Source organism: Semicossyphus pulcher, unplaced genomic scaffold, assembly GCF_022749685.1.
Source record: "Semicossyphus pulcher isolate SPU_LCO1_2020_fin unplaced genomic scaffold, fSemPul1.0.p SCAF_16, whole genome shotgun sequence".
Classification (NCBI taxonomy): domain Eukaryota; kingdom Metazoa; phylum Chordata; class Actinopteri; order Labriformes; family Labridae; genus Semicossyphus; species Semicossyphus pulcher.
The window spans coordinates 8,055,499-8,078,615 of NW_027211670.1; the positions used below are offsets into that span (position 1 = coordinate 8,055,499).

A 23,117-nucleotide genomic window follows, 5' to 3' on the forward strand; every position below is an offset into this window, starting at 1 on the left:
TTGTGTGATTAGAGCAACCTGTTCTTCAAAACAACGGTCCGTTATTGAGAAATAGCAGACCTCAGAATGCTGTGATAAACCAATCAGAATCAAGTATTTAACACAGCAGTGTAATACATTTATATATTTGGACCATAGTGACTTGCCAATAACATGAATACCATAGTCTGCTTTATTGTCAATTCACTCAAAATGGGGCTTAAAACTAGAAATTAAGACCATTAACTGTGGGTGGGTGTGGGCTTATATAGTTGAGAATGCATGCACTAGCATTTACATTTTGTCTCACCCATGATTCTTTTGTCAAAACAGCAGGTGAGCTGCATGTAGGTTGCTTGTTGTTAATGATGCAATGTATCAAAACCAATGTGGTAGCGTTACCATAAGAAATTGGCATCAACCAGCTCCGCTTACAAAACCACAGCGGATTGTCCACTTTTCAGTAGATAGCGATTGGTGTGGTTCTCTCGGGTGCATAAAATGAAGTAACACATAATTAAGCAATGTCACACTCGATGTTGTGATGTTGTTCGGAATATCAGCACAGCTGTGATTTGGTTGTAGCCATGCTCTTATACAACAGTTAAACAAGCAGCAAATAGTAGTAACAGTATAACTCAACAACAGATTATTTTTTGCTCTTTCAACTCAAATAGTTCCACAACTTAACTAAAGCTGGACTTCTGTTGCCAAGCAACGTAAACATATATATTGATCTGTTTGTTTTAATTTATCATTAACCAGTGAAATAAGAGTCTGTTGTGTGATTCAGAGGTACCAGCTTGATCAATGTAGGCATACAATAGCTGTGTCCCAATCCAGGGGCCGTATTTGAAGGCCGATTGCGTCACAGAAGCACGTCGAAGGCTGTCCCAATTGGAAGGCTCCTTCAGATGCGGCTGACAAATGCGTCCTCTGTTTCCCCGGCCGCGAAGGATCCATTGAGTGCATCCTTTGCAGCCCAACGTATCCCAGGATGCATTGTGCAGCAATTCATACGAAATGGCGGACTTTTAACGGCCGAGGATCTTTAAAATAATAGGTTAACTTACATGACGTTAGTTATGCTAGCTAGTTAGCCTGCTAGCTACCTGTTGCTAGGCAATAGGGGCGGGTTTGGCTTTAACAGTCTACGCAGGCTACGAATGGAGCATCCTCTGTGGACCGCCTCCTTCAAAGGCTACACAGCTATGCTCTGCTGTAAATGTTAATTAACAGTATTAAGAACACCTGGCTGAGGCGGAGTGATACACAGAGTGAAAAGTCCCAGTGATGTTGTTCTCTATATCAGCACTCATGGAATGCTTCTTGTCCAATCAGATTACTTGGTCGGAACTAACTGTTGTATAAGAGGAAATAACGATGGTCAAGTAGTTGTTACTAGAGATAACTCCAGTTCTATGAGTAATAACGCCTAGCATCTCCCTGCACAGTTGGTTATTTGTATGCTGGAGTACATACTTGCGCATCACAACCAAAGCAGAGTGTTTATACAGTATATTTACCTATAAAGTGCTGCTTTGCGTCAGGACTTGACTTGAATTAATTGTAAATAAAACGTTTTTATTCATATTTTTTGCGGAAGTAGAAAAATAAAAGCAAAGAGTTTTACTCACAGGGTAGGGTTGTAAATGCATTTGCATGTTTTTTTTTAAACTTTGGTTACATTTGAACCTTTGAACATCTGACAAAAAAAACATAAAATAAGGGAATTAATTTTAATTCCCCTTAATTGGAGTTGGAATGGCAAGAAAGGTAGAAAAAAAATGATCAAAGAAACAGGAATGGCCTCACTCTCCCTGCAGGTGACCGAGACATACAGTGTGCTTTCTTTACACAAGCAAACACACGCGCACACTCTCAGACACACAAAGCCTATTCTATAGTCCGCCGCTAAATCTCAAGTGCTGCTTTTCCTTCTCAGCCAAATCTGTCTCGATCAATAGCGGCTATAAATACCAGTGAAGGAGCAGCTAGCCACTGAATGAGGGCTGGAAGCTGTCAGCATCATTCAGTGAAAGAGGCTACTGGCAACAGTTGCTATGTATCCCACAATTCTTTGTGATTCACACACACTAAGGGTAAATTGGGAGTCAGAAAGCCTGACATGAAATCTGACACTGAAAAACAACTTCTTCACACGTGAAAGGACAGATTGACCGACAGCTAGCAGAAGTATTCTCCTGCTGTTTCGTTTATTTACTTGACCTTTAGTAATCACACTTTCACAGAAGATGAGCCCCCTAATTCAGGGAAGCTGTGTGTGTGTATGTGTGTGTGTATCTTGAGCCTGGCTGTATATGGGGGTGGAGGAGGATGAGCGAGCCTCCATAGATAGATTTCGGCTGACGTCTGAGGGGAGTGGGCTAAAATGAGCCTCTGCTCACTTATTGAGTTACTCACGCATACAAACTGCGAGATACAGCTGGACCCTTACTCACACACCCATCCAAATATACACCGGAAGTGTAGGACCCCTCCTCACACATGGCAGCCCACATCCTCACTCTCAACCTCCCTCAGGCTGTGGAAATACAAACACACGTGTTATGATCGTCAGACACACACACTCACATCTTCTGCAGAAGAACCCCGTAAAACTTACAGACTGTAAATGTATTTCTGTTCTCTTCTAATGAATGGGTTTAATGGATTTTAAACTTTCCTCTGGGGGAAATAAAATAATACAAATTTTATTGATCAACCATGTCAATATCAGTGGGTTTTTACAGAATTTTGAGGATCGCTGGGGATTCCTCTCAGCATACAGCAAATAATGGAACATTGTTAACATTAACATTGTTATCTAGAGCTGAGTTTGCAGAGGGGTGCACATTCGGGAAACAACAGCTAAACAAAACGTAGCAAAATGGCGGCGGCCGACGCAACACCGTCGCGTCCTCCAAAAGGATTGCCTGCGGGAGCACGTCGGTAATGTGTGAGCGCTCTAAGCGAAGGCGTGTTGGACTTGTGGATGATGCAGACTCGCTGAGATAAGACACTTAGCTTCTCAGCTAGCTAACGTTACGATACGATACGATACGATACGATACGATACGATACGATACGATACACTTTATTGTCCCCTTAAGGAAATTTGTCTTGGACTCCAGTGCTGCACACACTTCACTGCCAATACAGTAGAATTAGAAAATTAAAGACAAAACACAATCCACATGTAGACAAGAGAACATGCCAGTGAAAAACCACAAACATATATTGCACGTAACCCAAATTGCACAGATCCATATAAAGGAAGGCATTAAAAGGGAAAAAAATAAGATAAAATAAAAAATAATAACAATATGAAAAATAGAAATATAGAAATATATAGGAACACCATGATGCTATTGCACAATCCACAATCTATATCACCTCAGGAAGCATTTAAAATTTTGATCGACGTGGGCACAAACGAATTTTTAAAACGGTTTAGTTTGCATCTGGGGACTCTGTATCGTCTGCCGGACGGTAAAAGTTCATATTCCGAGTGAAGGATGTGAGATGGGTCAGACAGAACTCTCTGGGCTCGCCTGAGGACAGACTGCTCATATACTGACTGCAGGGAAAGGTTTTCCGTCCTCCCCACAACCTTCATGGCAGTCTGTACCAGGTGAGCCAACCTAGATTTCAATTTAACAGAGAGACCACTGTACCACGCCGACATCCCGTACCTAATAATGCTCTCTAACACAGCCTGATAAAACAAGAACATTATCTTCTGGTCCACCCCAAACACTCGCAATCTGCGTAAAAAATACAGTCTTTGCTGTAAGCGAGAACTAGCTATCTATATTAGCTATCTATAGACGGAGTTGTATTGGCTTCTAACATTAATATAACACTGTAGTGCTATAGAAAGAACCTGACGCATCTCTTTTCAACAGTCTAAAGTTACAGTCCCGCTGTGTGATTCTTCTCTCATTTACACTTTCAGCCCCTCACCTTTAAACCTTCATCTTTTTCTTCCTCCTCTTATTCATCTTTTGTATCAGTAGGAGCCAAATCAGCAGCAAAATTTATTTAAAGACATATTTTTGAATGAAGAACTCATATTTATTGTTAGTTAGCACATGTCAAAGAACCTCCAACTACATTTAAAATCTGATAGCTAAAAAAGTAATTGTGCAAATCATTATCTAATTAGTCAGCTAATCATTTCAATAATCGATGTATAGTCGACAATCCCAAGTTGCAGCCCAGGTACAAACAAACTACCAATGAAATGTAAAGTTTTAAACCGTTAGTGCTTATTGGCATAGGCATCAGTATACTTAAAATGATGATGGTTGCTAAACTTGTCCAGTTGGTGGAAACAGAAGGTAAGAAAGAAGAAGCGATGCAAAAAATCAATCAATCAATCAAACTGTATTTGTATGGTGCCAAATCATAACCAAATTTATCTCAAGACATTACAAAAAGAGCAGGTCTAGAACATACTCTTTGTTATGTTATTTTGAGAGAGACCCAACATGAATCCACCATGAGTAGCATTCGACACATTGGCAAGGAAAAACCTCCCAGGCAGAAACCTCGAGCAGAACCAGGCTCATGTTGAACAGCCATCTGCCTCGACTGGATGGGCTGAAAGTGGGATAGAGGGAGATAAAAGGGTTTTTTTTAATATATTATTAACAATCTTCACTTGAAAAATTCAGAGTACCTTTAATGGCCCTTAATTGCAATTGGAAAATAATCTGAAATTGTGCAATTAATTATCTCTATCTTCATAACAACTTTTATTTAATAACTATCACTGCTAATGATAACGAATATTGAGTCATTAAAAAATGCTTAAAAATAAATGTCTGAAACCAAAATGCCCTTGCTCTGATATCCAGCCCTCCAACACTTTCCCTCAAGAAGGCTCACAGACACGCTAACACACACACAAACACACACTCTTTCCCCACAACTATTTCTTGTTCCCGTTTTGAGACATCAGTTGGCAGAGTAGAAAGCAGGCCTCTCCAAAAGGAAGATGGGAAAACAGTCGAGTGGGCTCGGGCCAGGAAGTGGAACCTCGTCAGTGGGAGTGGGGGCGGTTGGACAGGCGGACACGTATGAATACACGCACGCACACACACACAAGCACACACGCAAAAAGAAACAAGAGCAGATGCTTTTTCTTAGCTGGCAGAGCTGCGGCCGTCTTTTCTCCAGGCGGTCTGCTTCGGCTGATCGAGGAAGTGCAAGAGAAAGAGCCTGTGAAGTTTGCCTGGATTAGCCTACATGTTGGGAGTGTTTCGGCTCGCCTTTTTTCTTTCTTTGGGAAGTAAATGATGTCAGTCTGCCCCTGGGGTGGCTTTTTTCGTTCAACGCTTAAGTTTTGACAACCCAGACCTGAACCACATTGCCTAACCTTATAGATCTACATTCAAGTACAGCAAGCAGCACAAATACACTGATCAGCCATAACAATACGGCCTCCTGCCTAATATTGCCCTGACCCGCTGAGGCATTGACTCCACTAGACCTCAGAAGGTGTGCTCAGGTATCTGACACCAAGACGTTAAGGCCTGTAAGTTGTGAGGTGGGGCCTCCATGGATCGGACTTGTTGTCCAGCACATCCCACAGATGCTCGATTGTATTGAGATCTGGGGAATTTGGAGGCCAAGTCAACACTTTGAACGTGTTGTGTTCCTCAAACCATTCCTGAACCATTGTTGCAGTGTGGCAGGGCTCATTGTCCTTCTGAAAGAGGCCACTGCCATTAGGGAATATCGTTTCCACAAAGGGGTGTACTTGGTCTACAACAATGTTTAGGTAGTTACAAGTCAAAGTAACATCCACATGAATGGCAGGATCCAAGGTTTGCCAGCAGAACATTACCCAAAGCGTCACACTGCCTCCACCTTGCCTTCTTCCGATTCATCCTGGTGCCATGTCTTCCCCAGGTAAGCGAATCACAGGCACCCGGCCATCCACATGATGTAAAAGAAAACATGATTCATCAGACCAGGCCTCCTTCTTCCATTGCTCCTTGGTCCAGTGATGCTCACGTGCCCATTGTAGGTGCTTTCGGCGGTGGACAGGGGTCAGTGTGGGCACCCTGACCAGTCCTCGGCTACACAGCCCCATACGCAACAAACAGTGATGCTCTGTGTGTTCTGACACCTTTCTTTCAGAACCAGCATTACCTTTTTTAGCAATTTGAGCAACAGTAGCTTTTCTGAGCCTTCGCCGCCCTAGACCATGTCGCTGGTTCACCTGTTTTCCTTCCTTGGACCACTTTTGGTAGGTACTGACTACTGCCGACCGGGACCACCCCACAAGAGCTACAGTTTTGGAGATGCTCTGACCCAGTCGTCCAGCCATCACAATTTGGCCCTTGTCAAAGTTGCTCACATCTTTACACTTGCCTATTTTTCCTGCTTCCAACGCATCAACTTCGAGGACAAAATGTTAACTTGCTGCCAAACATATCCCACCCACTGAGGTGCCATAGAAAGGAGATCAATGTGTTTCACTTTACCTGTCAGTGGTCATAATGTTATGGCTGATCGGTGTATGTGAATTCAGCTTTTGGAAGTGTGACACAAGACTGTATGCTTGGGAACTTTTTTTTTCAGGCTGTGCAGTAAGTTGCACTCAGGAGCTTTATCCTACAATTGAGCTGTCTGTCTCTGAAGGCCTCTGCCTCTCATTTACCTCTTCCAAATGAAATCAGATTGTACCTGAAGAGGAGCCAATTTAGCAGAGTTTATTGCACATTAAGACGACTACAGATGCACAGGGATAATAAAGGAAAGGGTGGGGATTATACCGAGTGGGGGAAAAATCCCTCCAGGGACTCAACTTACGTAAACACTGCAGGATGTTTAAGTTAAAGTTTTTCAAGAGGAAATGAGATCCTTCCTCTGTTTCTGATAGTCCTTTTGCTTTATCGAAAACTAACTAAGAAACATCCGTCCTCTGTAACTTTCTGTCCTTTATTATACAATGTTTTCAATTAGATTAAACTTTTCAACTTTTTAAACTTTCACAATCTGATTAGCTCAAAAAACAATCATAAACTTTTCCGAATCTGCTGGTGCTGCTCTACTCCTCTGTCACACTCGTCTCTCACATGGAAGAACATGAGATGACCTCAACAGCTTTATTAACCAACATAGTTAATAAGCTTATGTCCTGAGTAGACACTCACACCAACAATATTTGTGGTTCAGACTCTTGGCCTTAATGAGAAAGTGGCTCGTGTCTGCTCCCATTGGAGCCGGACAAAGGATGCAGTTTTTGAAGCAGAGATGCCGAGCAAGGACTTCACTCCACCAACTCATTTAAAACTTTCCTGTCCACTAAGGCAGAGAAGACACTTAAAGTGCCAGATGAGTTTCAAACACCCTTCTAGTGATACAACAATCACAAGAAGCAAAGCATAGAAAAAATCGACCGCTCTCAATTGGAAAGCGTCGACACAGAGCCAATGCTGCAGTCACTTGCTATAATTTTGGTTTTGAGTAAATCGTACAACACCCTCAAAGCCTAGAAGATTTGTTTTCTTGTGTAACCATCATTCATGATGTGCCCTGTGTCTCTGAATAATGGTTGACCACTAAACTGAGTTTGTAATGATGGACTTGCCAGAAGCATTAAGGAAGTGAATGCAACACAAATATCTAGGATTGCAGCCCATAGTGAGAGCTTAATAGCATACAATTATCCAGATGTCTAAAAGCAATATAAACATAGGGCATGCTAGGTGGTTAACCTGCTGTCCCAAAATATATGAAGCAGAGCTTAGCAGGGCATTGAACAGAGAGTTATATAAGTAATACTTTCTTTTACCATGGTTAAATTCAGATACCACTGCTACCAAGTCTTCAAATTGGCCACTTGATGATGCACATAGAAGTAGTGCTGAAACATGTCGTCGATTTTGGGTTCTTACAAAGTAGATCTGATTGGTCAATGTTGATGCTAGTGGACCGTGTGTTGGTTGGTCCACCTCTTTGCTCCAGACTAAAATCTCAACTGCTATTGGATGGATGAAATCACATGAAATTGGTTACGCTATTTATGGTGCCCAGAGGATGTCACCTAGTGAGCCATTTACTTTTGATCAAGGATTATCAGCAGTTTAGAAATGTTCACTTAATCCAGTGGTTCCCAAAGTTTTTCTGCAGGGCCCCAATTTGGTAGATGAAAATATTTGCAAGCCCCCCCTACCCCTCACCTTACTCATTGACACACAAACATCCATCCATGGTAAATGGACTGTACTTATATAGTGCTTTTTTTTGTGACCACTCAAAGCTGCTTTTACACTACATGTCACATTCACCCTTCACACATTGATGGCAGAGGCTGCTATGTAAAGTGCCCAACTGTCAATCGGTTATCACATTCATACCCATTGGCTATGCCACCGGGAGCAGTTTGAGGTTTAGTGTCTTGCCCAATGGACATGCAGACTGAGGTAGCTGGGGATCAAACCTCCGACTTTCCAATTGAAAGACAACCGACTCTACCACTGAGCCACAGCTGCCCCATCCATAACACACGCTATCAGACACTTGCTGCTCCTCCATATCTTTCGACATGTCATAAATGCGCCTCTCGATGGTATTGTTGACAGAGGGATAGCCTTGCGTTTGCTGACTGTTGCTTCATCAATCATGGGTGGAACCACAATAGCTGACTATAGTATCAATTCCTCAGCTATAGTTTGCAGCTTTCTACATGAAGCAACTCTGTAAGCTGCTTTTTCAGAGGTGAGTTGAGCATTTGATGACAACGATGCAAATTTAGTAAAGCCACTCTGTTTGGTACGACTTGAGGATAGGGCTGAACCATAAGTCGTTTGTAAATCACTAACTTAATCAGATGAAGTATTTTAGCAGCTTCTGGATTGATTGACACTATAGTTTGTAGAGATATTAATAGTCCCTAGATGATGTATCTTAATGACTTCGATGGTCCTTTGACTATATCCCCAGTGCCACCATGCTTGACAATAGAAAACTCTTGTGTCCTTGCAAATGCTGGAGAGTTTTTCCGTCTTTTGTCCTCCGCTAAACCAACAAATGCCAAAACAATCTGAGAAGGGAAACAACGCTCTTTTGTTGAACTGCTCCGAGCTCATAGACATGCTCACTTTGTGAGAGTGGTGGGAATTGCGAGGGTAGAAAGGGTTGCAAGCCAAAAAAAGCAACAAATGATCAAGCAAGAGCATTGTCAGTCTCCAGCTTCTTAAAATGGTTTGGGTGATTTTTTTCTGTTGTATCAAGATCATGTTTTTGTTGTCATGCCCCTATTTCTGCCTAAAGCATGGGTTGCAATGCTTAATGATGTCTGTGTTGCATTAGCTAGCGCTTAACTATCACAGCTTAAAGCCCCTTTTAGACTGCCAGTTCAAGGTGGGATTATTACGCCTCTGATACGCCTCGTCTCACACTATGGGAAGAAGGCAAGTGAGCGGAGGCGGTGTGATGCTTTGGGCAATGTTCTGCTGGGAAGCCTTGGGTCCTGCCATTCATGTGGATGCTACTTTGACACGTAACACATACCTAAACATTGCTGCAGACCATGTACACCCCTTCATGGAAACGGTATTCCCTAATTGCAGTGGCCTTTTTCAGCAGTGGTTTGAGGAACATGACAACTCAAAGGTGTTGACTTGGCCTCTAAATTCAGATCTCAATCCAACTCAGCGTCTGTGGGATGTGCTGGACAAACAAGTCGGATCCAGGAAGGCCCCACCTTGCAACTTACAGGACTTAAATAGGACACAATGTATAGCCGCATTGACTCCTCACAATAACTGAAAGAACACAAAATGCATGGGGAAAAAATGTAGAAAAGGATGTCCAATAATGTTGAGGCATGTGTTTGAGAGTTTTCTTGTCGGTAATGAGGTTTATGAGACATGTGGAAAATCAATAAATCCCTTGTTTGATTTACCATATGGAGGCTGGAGCTGCTGTACGACCTGAGGGAAGCCGCTCAAACACAGACAGACACAGCAGGCGTATCTTACACCTGCAGGTCGTGTTTTATCAGTCTGCTCTGAAATTGGATTCGACGATGTAATGTGCAGGTGATGCTGATGTTAGAGCCTCGTTCCCTCATACTTCCCTATGAATTTCCCTCAGGACCACTTATTTTGATGATTCACATCATAACGTTGGTGTGATCCATGCCTGTGTCAGGGTTTTGTTCAGTCTCCATCCCCTCGTATAATAATTCAGAGACTTTTTCTTCAGGTTAGGGTTGGTACATTTATTCCTGCAGAGGTATAACCCCGGAAACCTTCATATGTCTTCATGGAAGAAGCCAGACCAATGGTTAAACCTCGAGCTTTCCCAGTTTAAATTGTGTGTTTTGCTGACGTTCAGGTCGGATTATAAATATTTCACACTGAAATTTCTCTTGTTTAAACATTAATGTTGTTTTTCATATCAGGAGGTGTTTTCTCTTTTGAATATTGCAAAAAGCAAGCACATTAAATCAGCAGAAAACATTTCAGAGGTATCAGAGTGATCAATAATTCAAAAAAAATGTGTTCATTATCAAGTTGTTTTAACCTGAAATCGAATATTCAATTTCAAGTGCAGGCGCAACACTTTAAGCTTTGTTTGTTCAGAGGATCATTTATTTACAGCCATGGAAACCTGCTGTGAATAAATGATTCAGAGCATTGACAAAGAACGTTGAACAAACAGTGGTGTTCTTGAATCACTGAAGAGCTTAGGGCTCATTTCTATTGGCAGCATCTTAAATTTGGATTTAGCATTAGAACTGTTGAAATAAAATAAGCTTGTAATGAATTGTGAATATTATAAAAACCCAGACTGATGGAGCGGGTTGGAAATGGCTGTCAGTAGATCCCAGGCGGCGGTGGCACCCATTGAAGTGAATATGTTGAATCGATAACCGTCAACCTTTGCTTCTTTTTGATAGGGTACTAGACTTAAAAAAAAGTACTTTCACCATATCAAATGTTTTGAAATATTTTACCATTAAAGTAAAAATACAAACATGGTTTTAGCTGATAATGTGGAAAATAACAGCAAGTTGTTAGCTTGTGGTTCACCTACCTTTTGTGTCCCGGTGGAAAAAGCCCAGGTGTAATTGATTGATTGGTAACGAGGTGAGCCCGCTCAGATGTCCTTGTGCAGATCCATCGTTAGTGACACCTGTGCTTTTCCTGCCTTAACAAGTCAAAATGTCTGCTGTGACAAAAAATTCCACCTTATTCGCTTATATGGAAAACGTTTTAGCAAAAAAATCCTCAGCGTAACATTTGTGGTCATATTTCTGGACATCTTTTTTGCTCTGTTTTTTGGTCTCCACCAACACAAAATAAGATATGTCTGTCTCCTGATCTCTGGAACTAAATGCGTGTTGCAAGATTGGACGATTATCAACACAATGGAGTGGGAGATACTTTTCGTTATTTTGCGCAGTAGTTAAATGCTTTTTAAAAACCTTACATCTGTTTGTTTATGAATGAAGACATTTTTCTTTTATGTAAAGTTATCTGAAAGACTTGGCCCCTAATACACTAGAGGATTGCGTGGATTTGGGGCCGCTAAACCTGTGTGCTACACGCAAAGGGTTGAATGCACCCCCAACTACGCTGCAGAAAAACATCTCTGTGTTCCGGTGCTGTTTGTATTTAAATGAGTCATATGCAAACATTCAGGGAAAGTTGTACCCTTTCTATGCAAATGAACCTCATTGCAAAAAAGGTCCAATTCACAAACACCAGGGCTAACAGAAGCATGCAGCCTTTGGCAGTGCCTTGGTGTTCACTTTTTTCATTAATGCGCGAGCCGAAACCGAACCGGACCCGTCTATTATTTGAAAGCTTTGGCCCAAACTGAGTAATGTCGGACCCGACTTCACAGCTGATTGCTATTAACAAGTTACCGTTAGTCAGCTGTCAAAACAAACCTTTTTGTCCTACCTGTGTGACGCAGCCTTCTCCCCTGTGCCTGGCCGTGCGTTTAATCCATCCTCTGCCAAGAAAGTTCATAAAACGTCGTAAAAATGTCCTGTTGATAAAAACAGCAACGCTAATCCACTCGTTATTTCCAATTAGAAGTCCACTTGCTGTCACGCAGATGGAGGACAAATGCGTGGTTTTATCAGCATCTGTGGGCTATAAACTAAATGAACAAGCTAAAAGGGCTGGAAATCTCCATAGAGCCAAATTAAACAGCTGAATTTGGTCTTAGCTCTTTACAAGCGGCCATTTAATGACAGTCAACTGATCTGTACTTAATATAAAAATATCAAGCAGACAGCGTTAATGTCTCTTAAAAGGTTTTCAGATTATTTTTCTCTTTTGTAAAAATAAATCAGTCATTTCTGTGAGGAACGACCAGAGAGCTGAAGTAATCGAGGTATTAAGCGACGGCTCTTCCTCTCCTCAAAGTACATGTTTTACCTGAGAGTCGACTAGCAACGCGAGTTCACTCTCATTTCATAAATCTCTGTAATGTGTCTGCTGGTGTTTCAACAGACACAAGAATCATTCTCAGTAAAATGAGACGCATCTGAATGCCTGCGTATCTCCTGGAGCGCCGACGCAAACACACACACACACACTAAGAGCAAGTGGTGTGTATCAGCTCTAATTTAATCAGGCTGGAGCAGCGTCTGGGCTGCGGGTGGTTCCGATAACGACGACGCGGACGGCTCCTCTGAGAGCTCGTCATGTGGATTCAGGAGGTCTCCCGGCAGGCGCCTCCTTTTGATGCTGGAATGTGGGGCTGATAAGCAGGGCACCAAAAATCACCCGTGGAGAATGAAGGGTGGGGGGGGCGGCGGCGGAGCAAGACAAAGGCTGTTAAATTTAACCGCCAAGGGCATAAAGCCGCACTCATGCTCTGATTGATTTCCTCCCCAAAGTCGATGATGTTCAACTGGTTACGGCTTGTAAGGAGACTGCCTCTGTCTCGGCTTTATCTGAGCGTCCGTGTCCGCATCCGCAGTCGGACACACACAAACACACACCACTGCTTTAAGAGGAGCTAATGTGGGACTTTATCTATGCTGGGCTGTAACTGACACCAGTCACACCTGTCATTAAACTGCTTCTTTATCTAATGTGGCTCTTAAACATTTCCAAGTGCTGTTAAATAGCATCTCTTTGATACTTCTAAAATGCTAAGCACAGGTCTGAATACACACTGCTGCCTCTTGGATTCTGTCTCCTTACAGCCTGCAGGCTTTAATATGAGCATTAGTCAGCAGATAAAGTGTATTAATGTGTTTGAAGGTTGGCGGTCGTGCCCTTTATTACAGCCTCTCAGATGTTTGTGCAAGGTTTTTCTGCCTGCTTTCTGTATCCATTTAACAGTTTGTGTGATGTGTTTTCTTTGTGTAGTTTCTAAAGTTACTTCAATTGTCAATACATTTAAATAACAAAACACCCGAATATCCTTAAAAAGGCGTTGCCTCTCAAAGGTTTGTCCTGCAGGTCTCGTGACAGAAACTTTTAACACGGTAGGTGACCGTCTCATTTCAAAACCTGTCCAAAGAATTTACCTGCTCATACAACAGAGTTCTGAGATGATTTTCCCACAGCAATAAGAGGATTTTGCTAACAGCAGTTGTGAACATACTGCACATTCAGAATATGTTAAGTAGGGCTCAGGTTGGGGATCTGTGGAGGGCCTTACCCAAACTATTGCCATGAAGTTGGAAGCAAAATCGTTGTGTATTTAGTAGACTTGTTCAGACGACTAAACATATTTAGAAGTGGAAATGAGATTCAAATCAGATTTTTAAAGATGCGTCTTGATACTTTAACGCTTTAACTGCTCAAATCAGATTTCTAAATGTATTATGGATAACCTTGCAACACAACAGCAACGTCAAATGCAGAGTGACAGAAGTGTATCAGACCAAACCTGACAATTGTTTTTAAGTAGGGGAGGGTATCAAGAACCGGTATTTTTTGGTACCAGTATGTCATTGGTCAATTCCAATGCTGGAGAAATTCTAGATCTATATGGCGAACACATCAAAGTGTTTATTTATTTTTAATCTATGTAAAAGGTAGTTGCGTCTAAAGGGGGCGACATCAGCACCCTCATGAAACATCTAAATCTGAAGCAGTGCAGCTTGTTTGACTGCTTTAGCAAAGCAGCTAACGCTATAGCGATCGCTAGCGTCACTGCTAGTACGTCCTCAGTGCATCCACTAGTCCCGGTGGCTCTGATAGCAGTGCTGCAGGTGGGATTAGCCTAACTAAAAATGCCAGGAAAAACACATGGTTCTTAATAAATAAGCCTGTAGTTATTCAGTCGCTGTTGTTAGCTAGCTTCGGTTATTAGCACTTCTGCGTTAAGTTTCGATTTATTCCTCCGACGGCGTCAGCCACCGCAGATGAAGCTGGGGCTGCTGCTTGACTAACGTAAGCGGAAGTCAGACACCCAAGTAAAATGTCTCTGTTGGTAAACGAGGGAAAAAGACACAGGAAAGAAACGCAGGATGTCTATTGTAAAAGATTTACTTCACTACAGTGGAGACCAGTGGGTTTAGGTACGCTAGTATCTGGCAGCTTGCCTAAGTGTGAATTTTGAGTTGCCATGACAGCCAGAAAACTATTTCTGTATTGCTTATGTTTGTTACTGTTACTACATTTACTGTTAATGTTAACTGATGTTACTGTAGGGAGATGACCACCACCCTTAACCCTGGTTACCCCACTTTTTGCACCAAATAATGGAGAGTAGTATCGATTAGCAGTGTTGTTATCGATAACCGGTATTGATAAAATCCTTATAATACCCATCCCGTATTTTTAAGGATGAGAAAATGACACAAATCCATTCTGATCACTTTCAAATAACAATGTAGATAGTCTGTATACAAGAGTTACTGTATTTTTTAAAGATTTTCAACCTTAGAGGCCGAGCTCAAACGAGGACACAAGTAGGCAAACATGCATGAGGTTGCTTGGAAACAGCGTAAACGATTTCTCTAAACTTGAACAATTAAAATTACTATGTGACCAAAGCTTAGTTTTGGTCTTTATTTTAACACTATTCTTGGATAGAAGGTGAATAGATCACTTGTTTGCACTTTTAATACCCTTCTCTGCGTAGTATTGCAGACCTGCCACCTTCAGAGAACCAGAAGTCCTGCTTAATTTGTTACCACTCGGTAACCTTTTTCTTCTTGGTTGGATTTTAATTACTTTTACATTTTTGCTACTTATTAATAGTTTGAAAAAAAACATGTCTTCGTCCACCCACAGAGCCCGGTTCACGATCTGATCCTGATGGGTATTTTCGGTCTCTGACCCTCCTCTACCGGCCTGCCGGTTGTGCCGCCGGAGGGTTGACGTGCAAGTCAAGACACTTCCCTGTAAATATGCCACTGTGTGACCACCTGGATTACATTTCAAGTGTTTTTATTTTCACCGTTCCTCAGGTGACAAGATGTCACACCAAGTTTCACACAGTGTCCCTCTGCCACACGCTGTCAGGAAAACGGAGTAAACAACTTCCTGTTACTGGCTCGGTGCAGCTCCCAGAGGTGTTAGACGGAAAATGAACCCTTTGTCACTTTGTGCACGGTGGACGGAAGATGCACAAACCTGATTTATGAATTATAGAGTATTTGACTTTATAAAACTCTGAAATGCATGTAATGTATTGCAATTACAGCCTCCTTACTGTATGTGTACTGTGGTTATAAGCTGTGTATGTGTGTGTGTTTGTGCAGGGAGAATGAGGTCCTGAAGGTCCAGTTGAAGAAGTATGTGGGGGCGGTGCAGATGCTGAAGAGAGAGGGGAGCCAGGGCAATGACGGTAAACACACACACACACACACACAAACACTCACATGCATCGTTATGACCTGAAATTAGATTTCATATCTGAGTCCCTGTCCGTCTATTTCGCTCTCAAACAGAAACTCTCGTAGGTGCACACACAGAAAAAGAAGGTCATCAGCTCCCTCCACCTCCCCGATCGGTTCTGAAGCACTTCTCAGGGGAAACTTTCCTCCTCACGGTGTGCAGCCCAGTCACACCGAGCGAGCCTCTCACTCTTTGCGCCCTCTCACGCCGTCTTATCCTCGCTCTTTCTGTTTTTTTGAGTCGATTTGATAATTTTGACTTTGTTTCCCCGCTGCCGGGGGGATGTAAGCGCTGCTCTGTGCAAATACTGGCGAGATAAGCCCCTGCTGTATCAAAGGCAAATAAAATGAACATGGCAGATTATAGAGGGCCACATAATAGCTGATTGCATTTTCAGGGGTGGAAGGGAGAGCGGTTATCTGTGTCGGCCCCGAAGGGTTTATGTGTTTGTGCGTTTTATTGCTGCTTCTTGCGAGAGCACAGAGGTAAAGAGATGTGTAAAAGTTTGTGATGTCGAGTTTTATGATTACTTTTAAAAAGGCCATCTTTAAAAATAAATGTGAACTAAGCATGCATTTAAGTTTATTGTGTAAAGAAGAATAAAAAGGGGAATTCCAGTTTATTACAACATAACTTTCTATCAGCGATATTAAAAAGTCAGCACTGGTGGTCCAGAAGGGCAGACAGCTACAGCAAGCATGGTGGGAATGTTATATCCCAGAAGCAGGGATAGCTAGGCATAAACACTGGGGCAAAATTGAATATAGTGCACTACCATAGTTATATCATCAGTTTTGTGTTGGTACCGCAAATGATTTACTCTACGTAATACTGATCGAAAAAGCGACCGCCGGGGTCAGCCCTACAAATTGTTCTGTATGTGACTGAGTAACTAACTGACTGAGTGAGTGAGTGACAGTACTTTCACAGCTGTAGAGAGAGAGTTGCGACATCGCAATGGCGGATCATGGAGAATATTGGACCTCCACTGATGCCACTCTCTGTCTACACGGCTCTGCATACTTGGTTCGGGGGAGTAGGCGGGGCTGCTCCTCGTTGCCCTCGGCCTCATAAGGACAGTCCTTGTAACACATTGCCCACAAAAGCGCACATTGACCTGATGCAGTCAGCCACATACGAGGTTCTGACCTAGCCTTTTTACTTATATAATGGGTTTAATTTAACTCATCAGATGGAATCATTGCATCACGTGTTACGTTACTCTTGTAACTCAGCAGCAGCTCAGTCAAATAGGAGCTTTAAGACATCTCCAAACCACCAAACTTCTGTGTCACAAGTTCTGTGTATAGCACTTTAACAAATGGAAAATGAGACATTATGAATTATATCGTCTGACAGCTATATAACCTCTAGGGGACAATGGCCAATTTTGGGGATGTCCTACTGTGAAGCATTTGGTTATTTGGATAAGCGAGAAAAGGATGTCGGAGAAGACGTCCTCTTCCGTCTGCTGTTTTTTGTTTACAGTTGGACTAGCTACTTCAGACGCAAGAATGGGGTTGTAGTTGAGTGAAGACGTCCATGAATGGATATTTATCTGCACTTTCAACAGATGTCTGTTATAAAGTTCAATGAAAACCAGTGGATTGCATTATGTCCGATGTGTTCCTGTTCTTATGCTCTGTGCATGGGCTGTTTTCCTGCCAAAGCCTGCTGAGAGGCGATTGGAACATAGTAAATGGGCCGCACTTAAATAGCGCTTTTCTTGTCTTCCAACACTTAAAGTGCCTTTGTACTACATGTCACATCCACCCTCTCACACACACATTCACACACTGATAGCAAAGGCCTATCTCCAATGAGGATCTGTGCATTCATACCCGATTGCTATGTGTTCAGGAGCAAATTAGGATTCAGGGCACTTCGACGACCGACTCTACCACTGAGCCACAGCCGCCCAAAAACACTTCTTGGACTGCAAACCCAGTCCAGAATGACATCCAGTTGACAGAGATTACGATTTAAGCAGACATCATTCATGTTGATGGTTGTCACTGGCCAGCAACAGCTCACGTTAGCCTAGCTAGAGTGACTCCTGGTTGAAGGCGAACAAACCGAATGCAGGCAAATGGGAGAGTGTTGAGCGGGCAAAGGCCATGTCTACACCCAAACTGAGTTTTTGCCTCCTTCGTTTAAAAAAAAACCCCGTCCACACAAGCACGGTTATAAAAAATCCCTGTCCCAAAGAAAACGCAAAAACACAACAGAAATGCTGTCATAAGAATGCCACACCAACAGGTGGCGATATAACCCTGTCATGCAAAGAAGAAGAATCCAGACGCCTTTGTTCCTCAATATAGTAGACGAGTAACTGTACATACATGTGAAAACATGTACAAAGTCCTGTTAAGCATCATTGTTTTTGTCACGCCGAGGTAATTTTGCAAGGAATGTCGCCTCATTTGAGACGCCTCACAAAGGAGATAACGGTGCACAGCCTGACGCCGAAAACGCTGTTTACCCCGTCTACACGTCTCCGCGGAAACTGAGTTTCTAAAAGCATTCACCCTGGCTGGAGTTTTACAAAAGTTTTCAGTGACCTGGACGAAAGACCAAAACGCAGAGAGAAAGCTCCGTTCATGTGGACATGGCCTCAAAGGTTAAGGAGGCCAGTTTTCCTCTCACGGATCCTGAAAGAACAAACGTTCATGATTCATATTTATAATGACATTTTTTGGTATTTAAATTGTGATCTCTTACACAACTCGTTTCTCTAAGCGTTAAGTTATTATATAACATAGGATTTTGTATCAAACAAACCCCGCAATTAACTCCTTAAATCACAGAAGTGAACTCGACTTATACCAGATCCAAATGGGGCCTTCCCTTTAACCTAATCAATCATTTATAAAGTTTTCCACATCTATTTCTTCTGTTTGGGTTCAAACAGTCAAACGATGCCGTCACTTGTTAACCGGGCACCGACCTGCAGCTTGAGCCTTCAGCAGCATCATGTTTAAAACATAGCAGCCGTTTCACATTTCATCCCCCTGCTTCGTGGCAATTACCGTGCTCAGCCTGTCAAACACGGCCGCCCGGCCCGCCACCACCGGAGAGCTCTGTGGGGAGGAACCGGGCGATCGGAGGGATGATTGGAGGGAGAGGATTCTTTCACACCTATTTTATCAGAAAATGGTCTTCACACAGCTCAACTACAAAGTCGTAAATTGGTTCTAGTTGTCTTTTAAGTTTGTTGCTCTCTTGTTTGTTTTTTCTTTCCCGCTCCTGTTGACTTCTCACACCCTCTTCTCCTCCTTTATCACCCCTCTTCCCTACCTCTTGTCTTCCCCTCTCCCTCCATCCCGGCTCCCCTCATCCCGACAGGCGTAGTAATTCCCTCTCGGCAGCGGCGTCTAAATGATTTCATCCTCTCTCGCCTCTGTCTTCTCCTGCTAATGATGCGCCTGGTTCCATCATACTTTGATGTCGACTTCCACACTCGGCTGAGATGTGTGTGTGTCAATGGGAGCGAAGGAGGAGGAATAATGTAGGGGGAGCAAAAGATTGGGGGTAAAAGAGACGATGTGGATGAATTGATACACAAGCGATCCCCTTTTTCATGTGCTGTCAGCCTGCTTGCCGATGATCAGTGTGCTGCCTTTCTGAAAGCTCCTGTCTAATGAGAGCGCTGCGTACGTGATCTCTTGAACGCTCCTCGGGCGCCGCCAGCCCCGCTGACATCCTGTAAGAGACGGCTCTCCTTTCTACTGTTTCAGATAAATGGTAATTATATTTTCTGCGTGGTGCCGTCTATCGCTTAGTTTGGGGGGATTTCCCCTCGTATTAAACTGAGAGAAAAGTGTTCTTTAGAGTGACACGACTGTACAAGTGTGAGGTGCATGAATCCAATCTGAAAATGTGCATCCCTTTAGTAGACGACAGGGTGTGTATATACTTTACATGTCACTTTAATGGGCTCCAATTTGTGTATGTCAAAGTACACGTATGTTCAAGCGCTTCATATGTTTGTGTGTCTTCCTGTATGTCATTGAGAGAAGCCATTAGCAGAACCCCAGAGGACTCGCAATGTAACAGCGACAGTCATGTTTACTGTAAGGCAGAGTAAGATGAAGAGAAGTCTCCGGGGAGACACCTGGCAGCACGAGTCGAATCATCACACACACATATAGACGCCAACCCAGAGTCACAAACTCACCCCGGGCTCTTGAAGCTCTACTCAGCCCGTACAAGTTTTTAGAACATAAATCAGCAGCTTTTGAAGCGAAGCGTGTGATTTCTTTATTATTTATGATGCTCGTAGAGATCAGTGACTTCTTCACGGTGCCATCTGATGATAGACTCGTGGTCATGACTCAATCAGATGCTGTATTTTTTCACCTGGTTTCATCATTCTGTCCTGTCTTTTCATCTATCTCTGTTGGGAGCAGATACGCAACAGACCTGTAGAGAACCTGTGTGAATTTAATTTCAGGAGACGGAGCTGGTTTCGACGGTTCGATCCCTGGCCAGGCCGCATGTTGAAGTGTGATTTGTCAAGATAGCGAACCCCAAATTCCTCTCGACATCACCGTTAATGTGTGATTGAGTGTGTGAGCGCGGTGACATCCTGATGGGCAGGTTGGCGCCTTCATTGCAGCCTCTGTAATCAGTTAATGTGTAAGTGGTTGAATGCAGGGCTGAGGTTGATGTAAAGAGTCTCAAACTCCATCAAGTGTCTGTTGCCTCGGGGTCTGTTAGACATACACCTGTTGCCTTCTCCTCTAAAGCTCCTGAGAGGAATTTTGAGCAGGTTTTGAAACAGTCTGACGCCGCTGTATGACCTACAAAAGCATCCAGACCATCATAATGCCTGTCACCGCTGCTACAACGTCGGTGTCAGACAACACACTGCTGTAGCCGCCTTTGTTTACATTTCCTCTGGCAAAGATTCAAGCGAGTGATACGTTGGACTGTTAAAACGAAGCAGGATGAGACGCCACTTACACATGTACAGGACAAAATCAGCTAAGAGAGAAGAGGTGCTGCTTTGTCCACAGGGGTTGCCAGGATCGAAACAAAACCAAAGCGCCTCGCTGTCGCTTTAAGGAGGGAGGACTTGTGGGTAATGTATGCATGTGATCTAGTTTGGTACGCCTGGAAGTGAGTCTCTTCCGTGCGTGAGTAAAGAAAAGTACAACCGAGGTTACAATCGGTGTAACCGAGCCAGAGTGAAGCGGATGCTTTCTATTGGTTGCTAAGCGAAGAACAATTGACTTGAAAGTAGTCAGAAATGTTGGACAGTGGACTTTTTTTTTCCCGGAGCTGTATACTTGTCTCATTAAGTAGATATCATAAACCAGCAACTACCAGTTGACTATGGGGCGGCTGTGGCTCAGTGGTAGAGTCGGTCCCTTAATAGGAAGGTTGGTGGTTTGATCCCTGACTGCTACTGTCACACCTTGACGTGTCCTTGTGCAAGACACTGAACCCCAAATTGCTCCTGAAGGCTCCATAAGATTGGCACATAGGCTTTTGCCATCAGTGCGTGAATGAGTGAATGTGACATGTAGTGTAAAAGCAGCTTTGAGTGGTCGAAATACAGTCCGTTTACCATTTACTATTGGCTTAAACTAACGACTATTAGACTATCAGTCAACTAGGGAAATCTTAACACCGGGGTAGTTCTAGTGTGACAGGGTGAATACAATGCTTTGGGTGTTACAAAGGCGGAATATAAGTGCAGTCCATACTAATACAAAAATAACCCGAGTACATTCAGACTGGATCCAAATAGAGCCAAGGATCAGTTGACCTGAACGAGGCAGATCTTCTCTCAGCCTCTGGATGTAGCAGGTCAGTAGGAAAAGGGTTCCAGTGGTTGCGGTCCATTGACCTGAGTGAGGTGAGTGTTTGAGAAACAATCAGGGCTGCGAGTGTGACTTGAAATGGAGTGCTTTGGTCTTCAATGATAGGAAGTCAGGATTGGAAAACGAGGGAATCGACTGGATAAGAAAACACTCTCAGAGAGCCTGCGCTGTCTCCTCCTCAGCTTGAGCTCTTTGTCTCTGAGGAGATAATGTGTAAGGGCGTTTGCTTCTCCCAGGGGGAGCTTTAATGGCTGGCTGGTTGACCTGCTGCTGTTTGACTGACTGCTTCACCCGCGGGATTGATTCCCCGGGGGGACAGCCACCGAAACTGGGGAAAAAGGGCTTCGCCGTCTTCCTCTGATTGCTCCACGTAGTGAGCCGAAACGGGCCTGCTGTGCTGAATATAAAAACAGATCGGGATTGGGATCAGCAGTTATTAACCTGTCAAGTGCTGGCTGGGCACGCCGAGGACACTGGAGGTGATCGATGAAGGGTCAGAGGGCAGTTAGTCAAGCGATGGAGTCGCCTCTCTTCCATTTTCTTGTCAACAGCTTTGTGATATTTCTATTTCCCCTCTTTTATATGTATGCAATCCAATATTCTGTTAAATCAATGCCCGTTTCTGTAGGAGCAGCAAAAATGAGGAGTGACCTTAACCACTGGCACGACCTCCCGCTGTTGTTTTCCAGCTCGACTTTGTGACCTTATTTTTTCATCGTGTTTTTTAGTCTTCTCAAATGATAATGGATTCAGCCCCCTGGGTCTGCCCTTACAACACATTTGATCTGTGATTTTTCTTTTCTTTTAGCCAGAAAATAATGAGAAATATGTGTTTCTTTCAAAGAAGTTTTTTGTAAACCCTGCATAATTTCTGTACTTTTATTTCGTTAACCTTTTTTTTATATTTTATTTATACCTTATGTAATTAAAGATCGAAGTTTTTAACCTTGTAAACATCAACATGATTGGCAGGTTTGAGACGTCACAAACCTAAGAAGCCAACCCCGTTAATCGACGGGTTGACGCTATGCATATCATTATGTGCAACGTATGGCAACAACTTCAGCCATGCGTGAGCTAGCTGTAACCGCCATCGCAATTTATGCAAACTCACGACTAACTGCTAATGTTATTGTTACTACTGCTAATTACTACATTAGTAAGGGGCGGTTGGACATGTACATAGTGGGCGGGGACTATGCAGATGCAGGAATTTTTAATGAGGGTGAAGGAGGAGATGCCTTTAGGTTTAGTACAAGGTACCGTAAAATTCGGCGTGTAAGGTGCACTTTTAATTTCTTTTCATCTTAAAAGTGGGCTGCGTCCTACATACCAGTGCGACCAATATACCAGTATAAAATGCAGAGAGAGGTATGTTATTGTGTTACGGTATTTAACACAGACGATGACGCTGTAATCTAGCTAAAGTTGTCGGTTGTTAAGTGACGTCACATCTCCGAATTAAACA

At 43.1% G+C, this 23,117-nt stretch overlaps 1 protein-coding gene across 1 annotated transcript in view; it reads left to right on the top strand.

The window, feature by feature from the left end:
* The window catches only part of snx29 (sorting nexin 29), a 194,254-nt gene that overhangs the window by 25,593 nt on the left and 145,544 nt on the right, over positions 1 to 23,117 (top strand). The window contains exon 14 of the mRNA XM_069665100.1: positions 15,686 to 15,771. Within this exon, the coding sequence (XP_069521201.1) occupies positions 15,686 to 15,771 (86 nt within the window). The remainder of the gene's footprint in view (positions 1 to 15,685; positions 15,772 to 23,117) is intronic.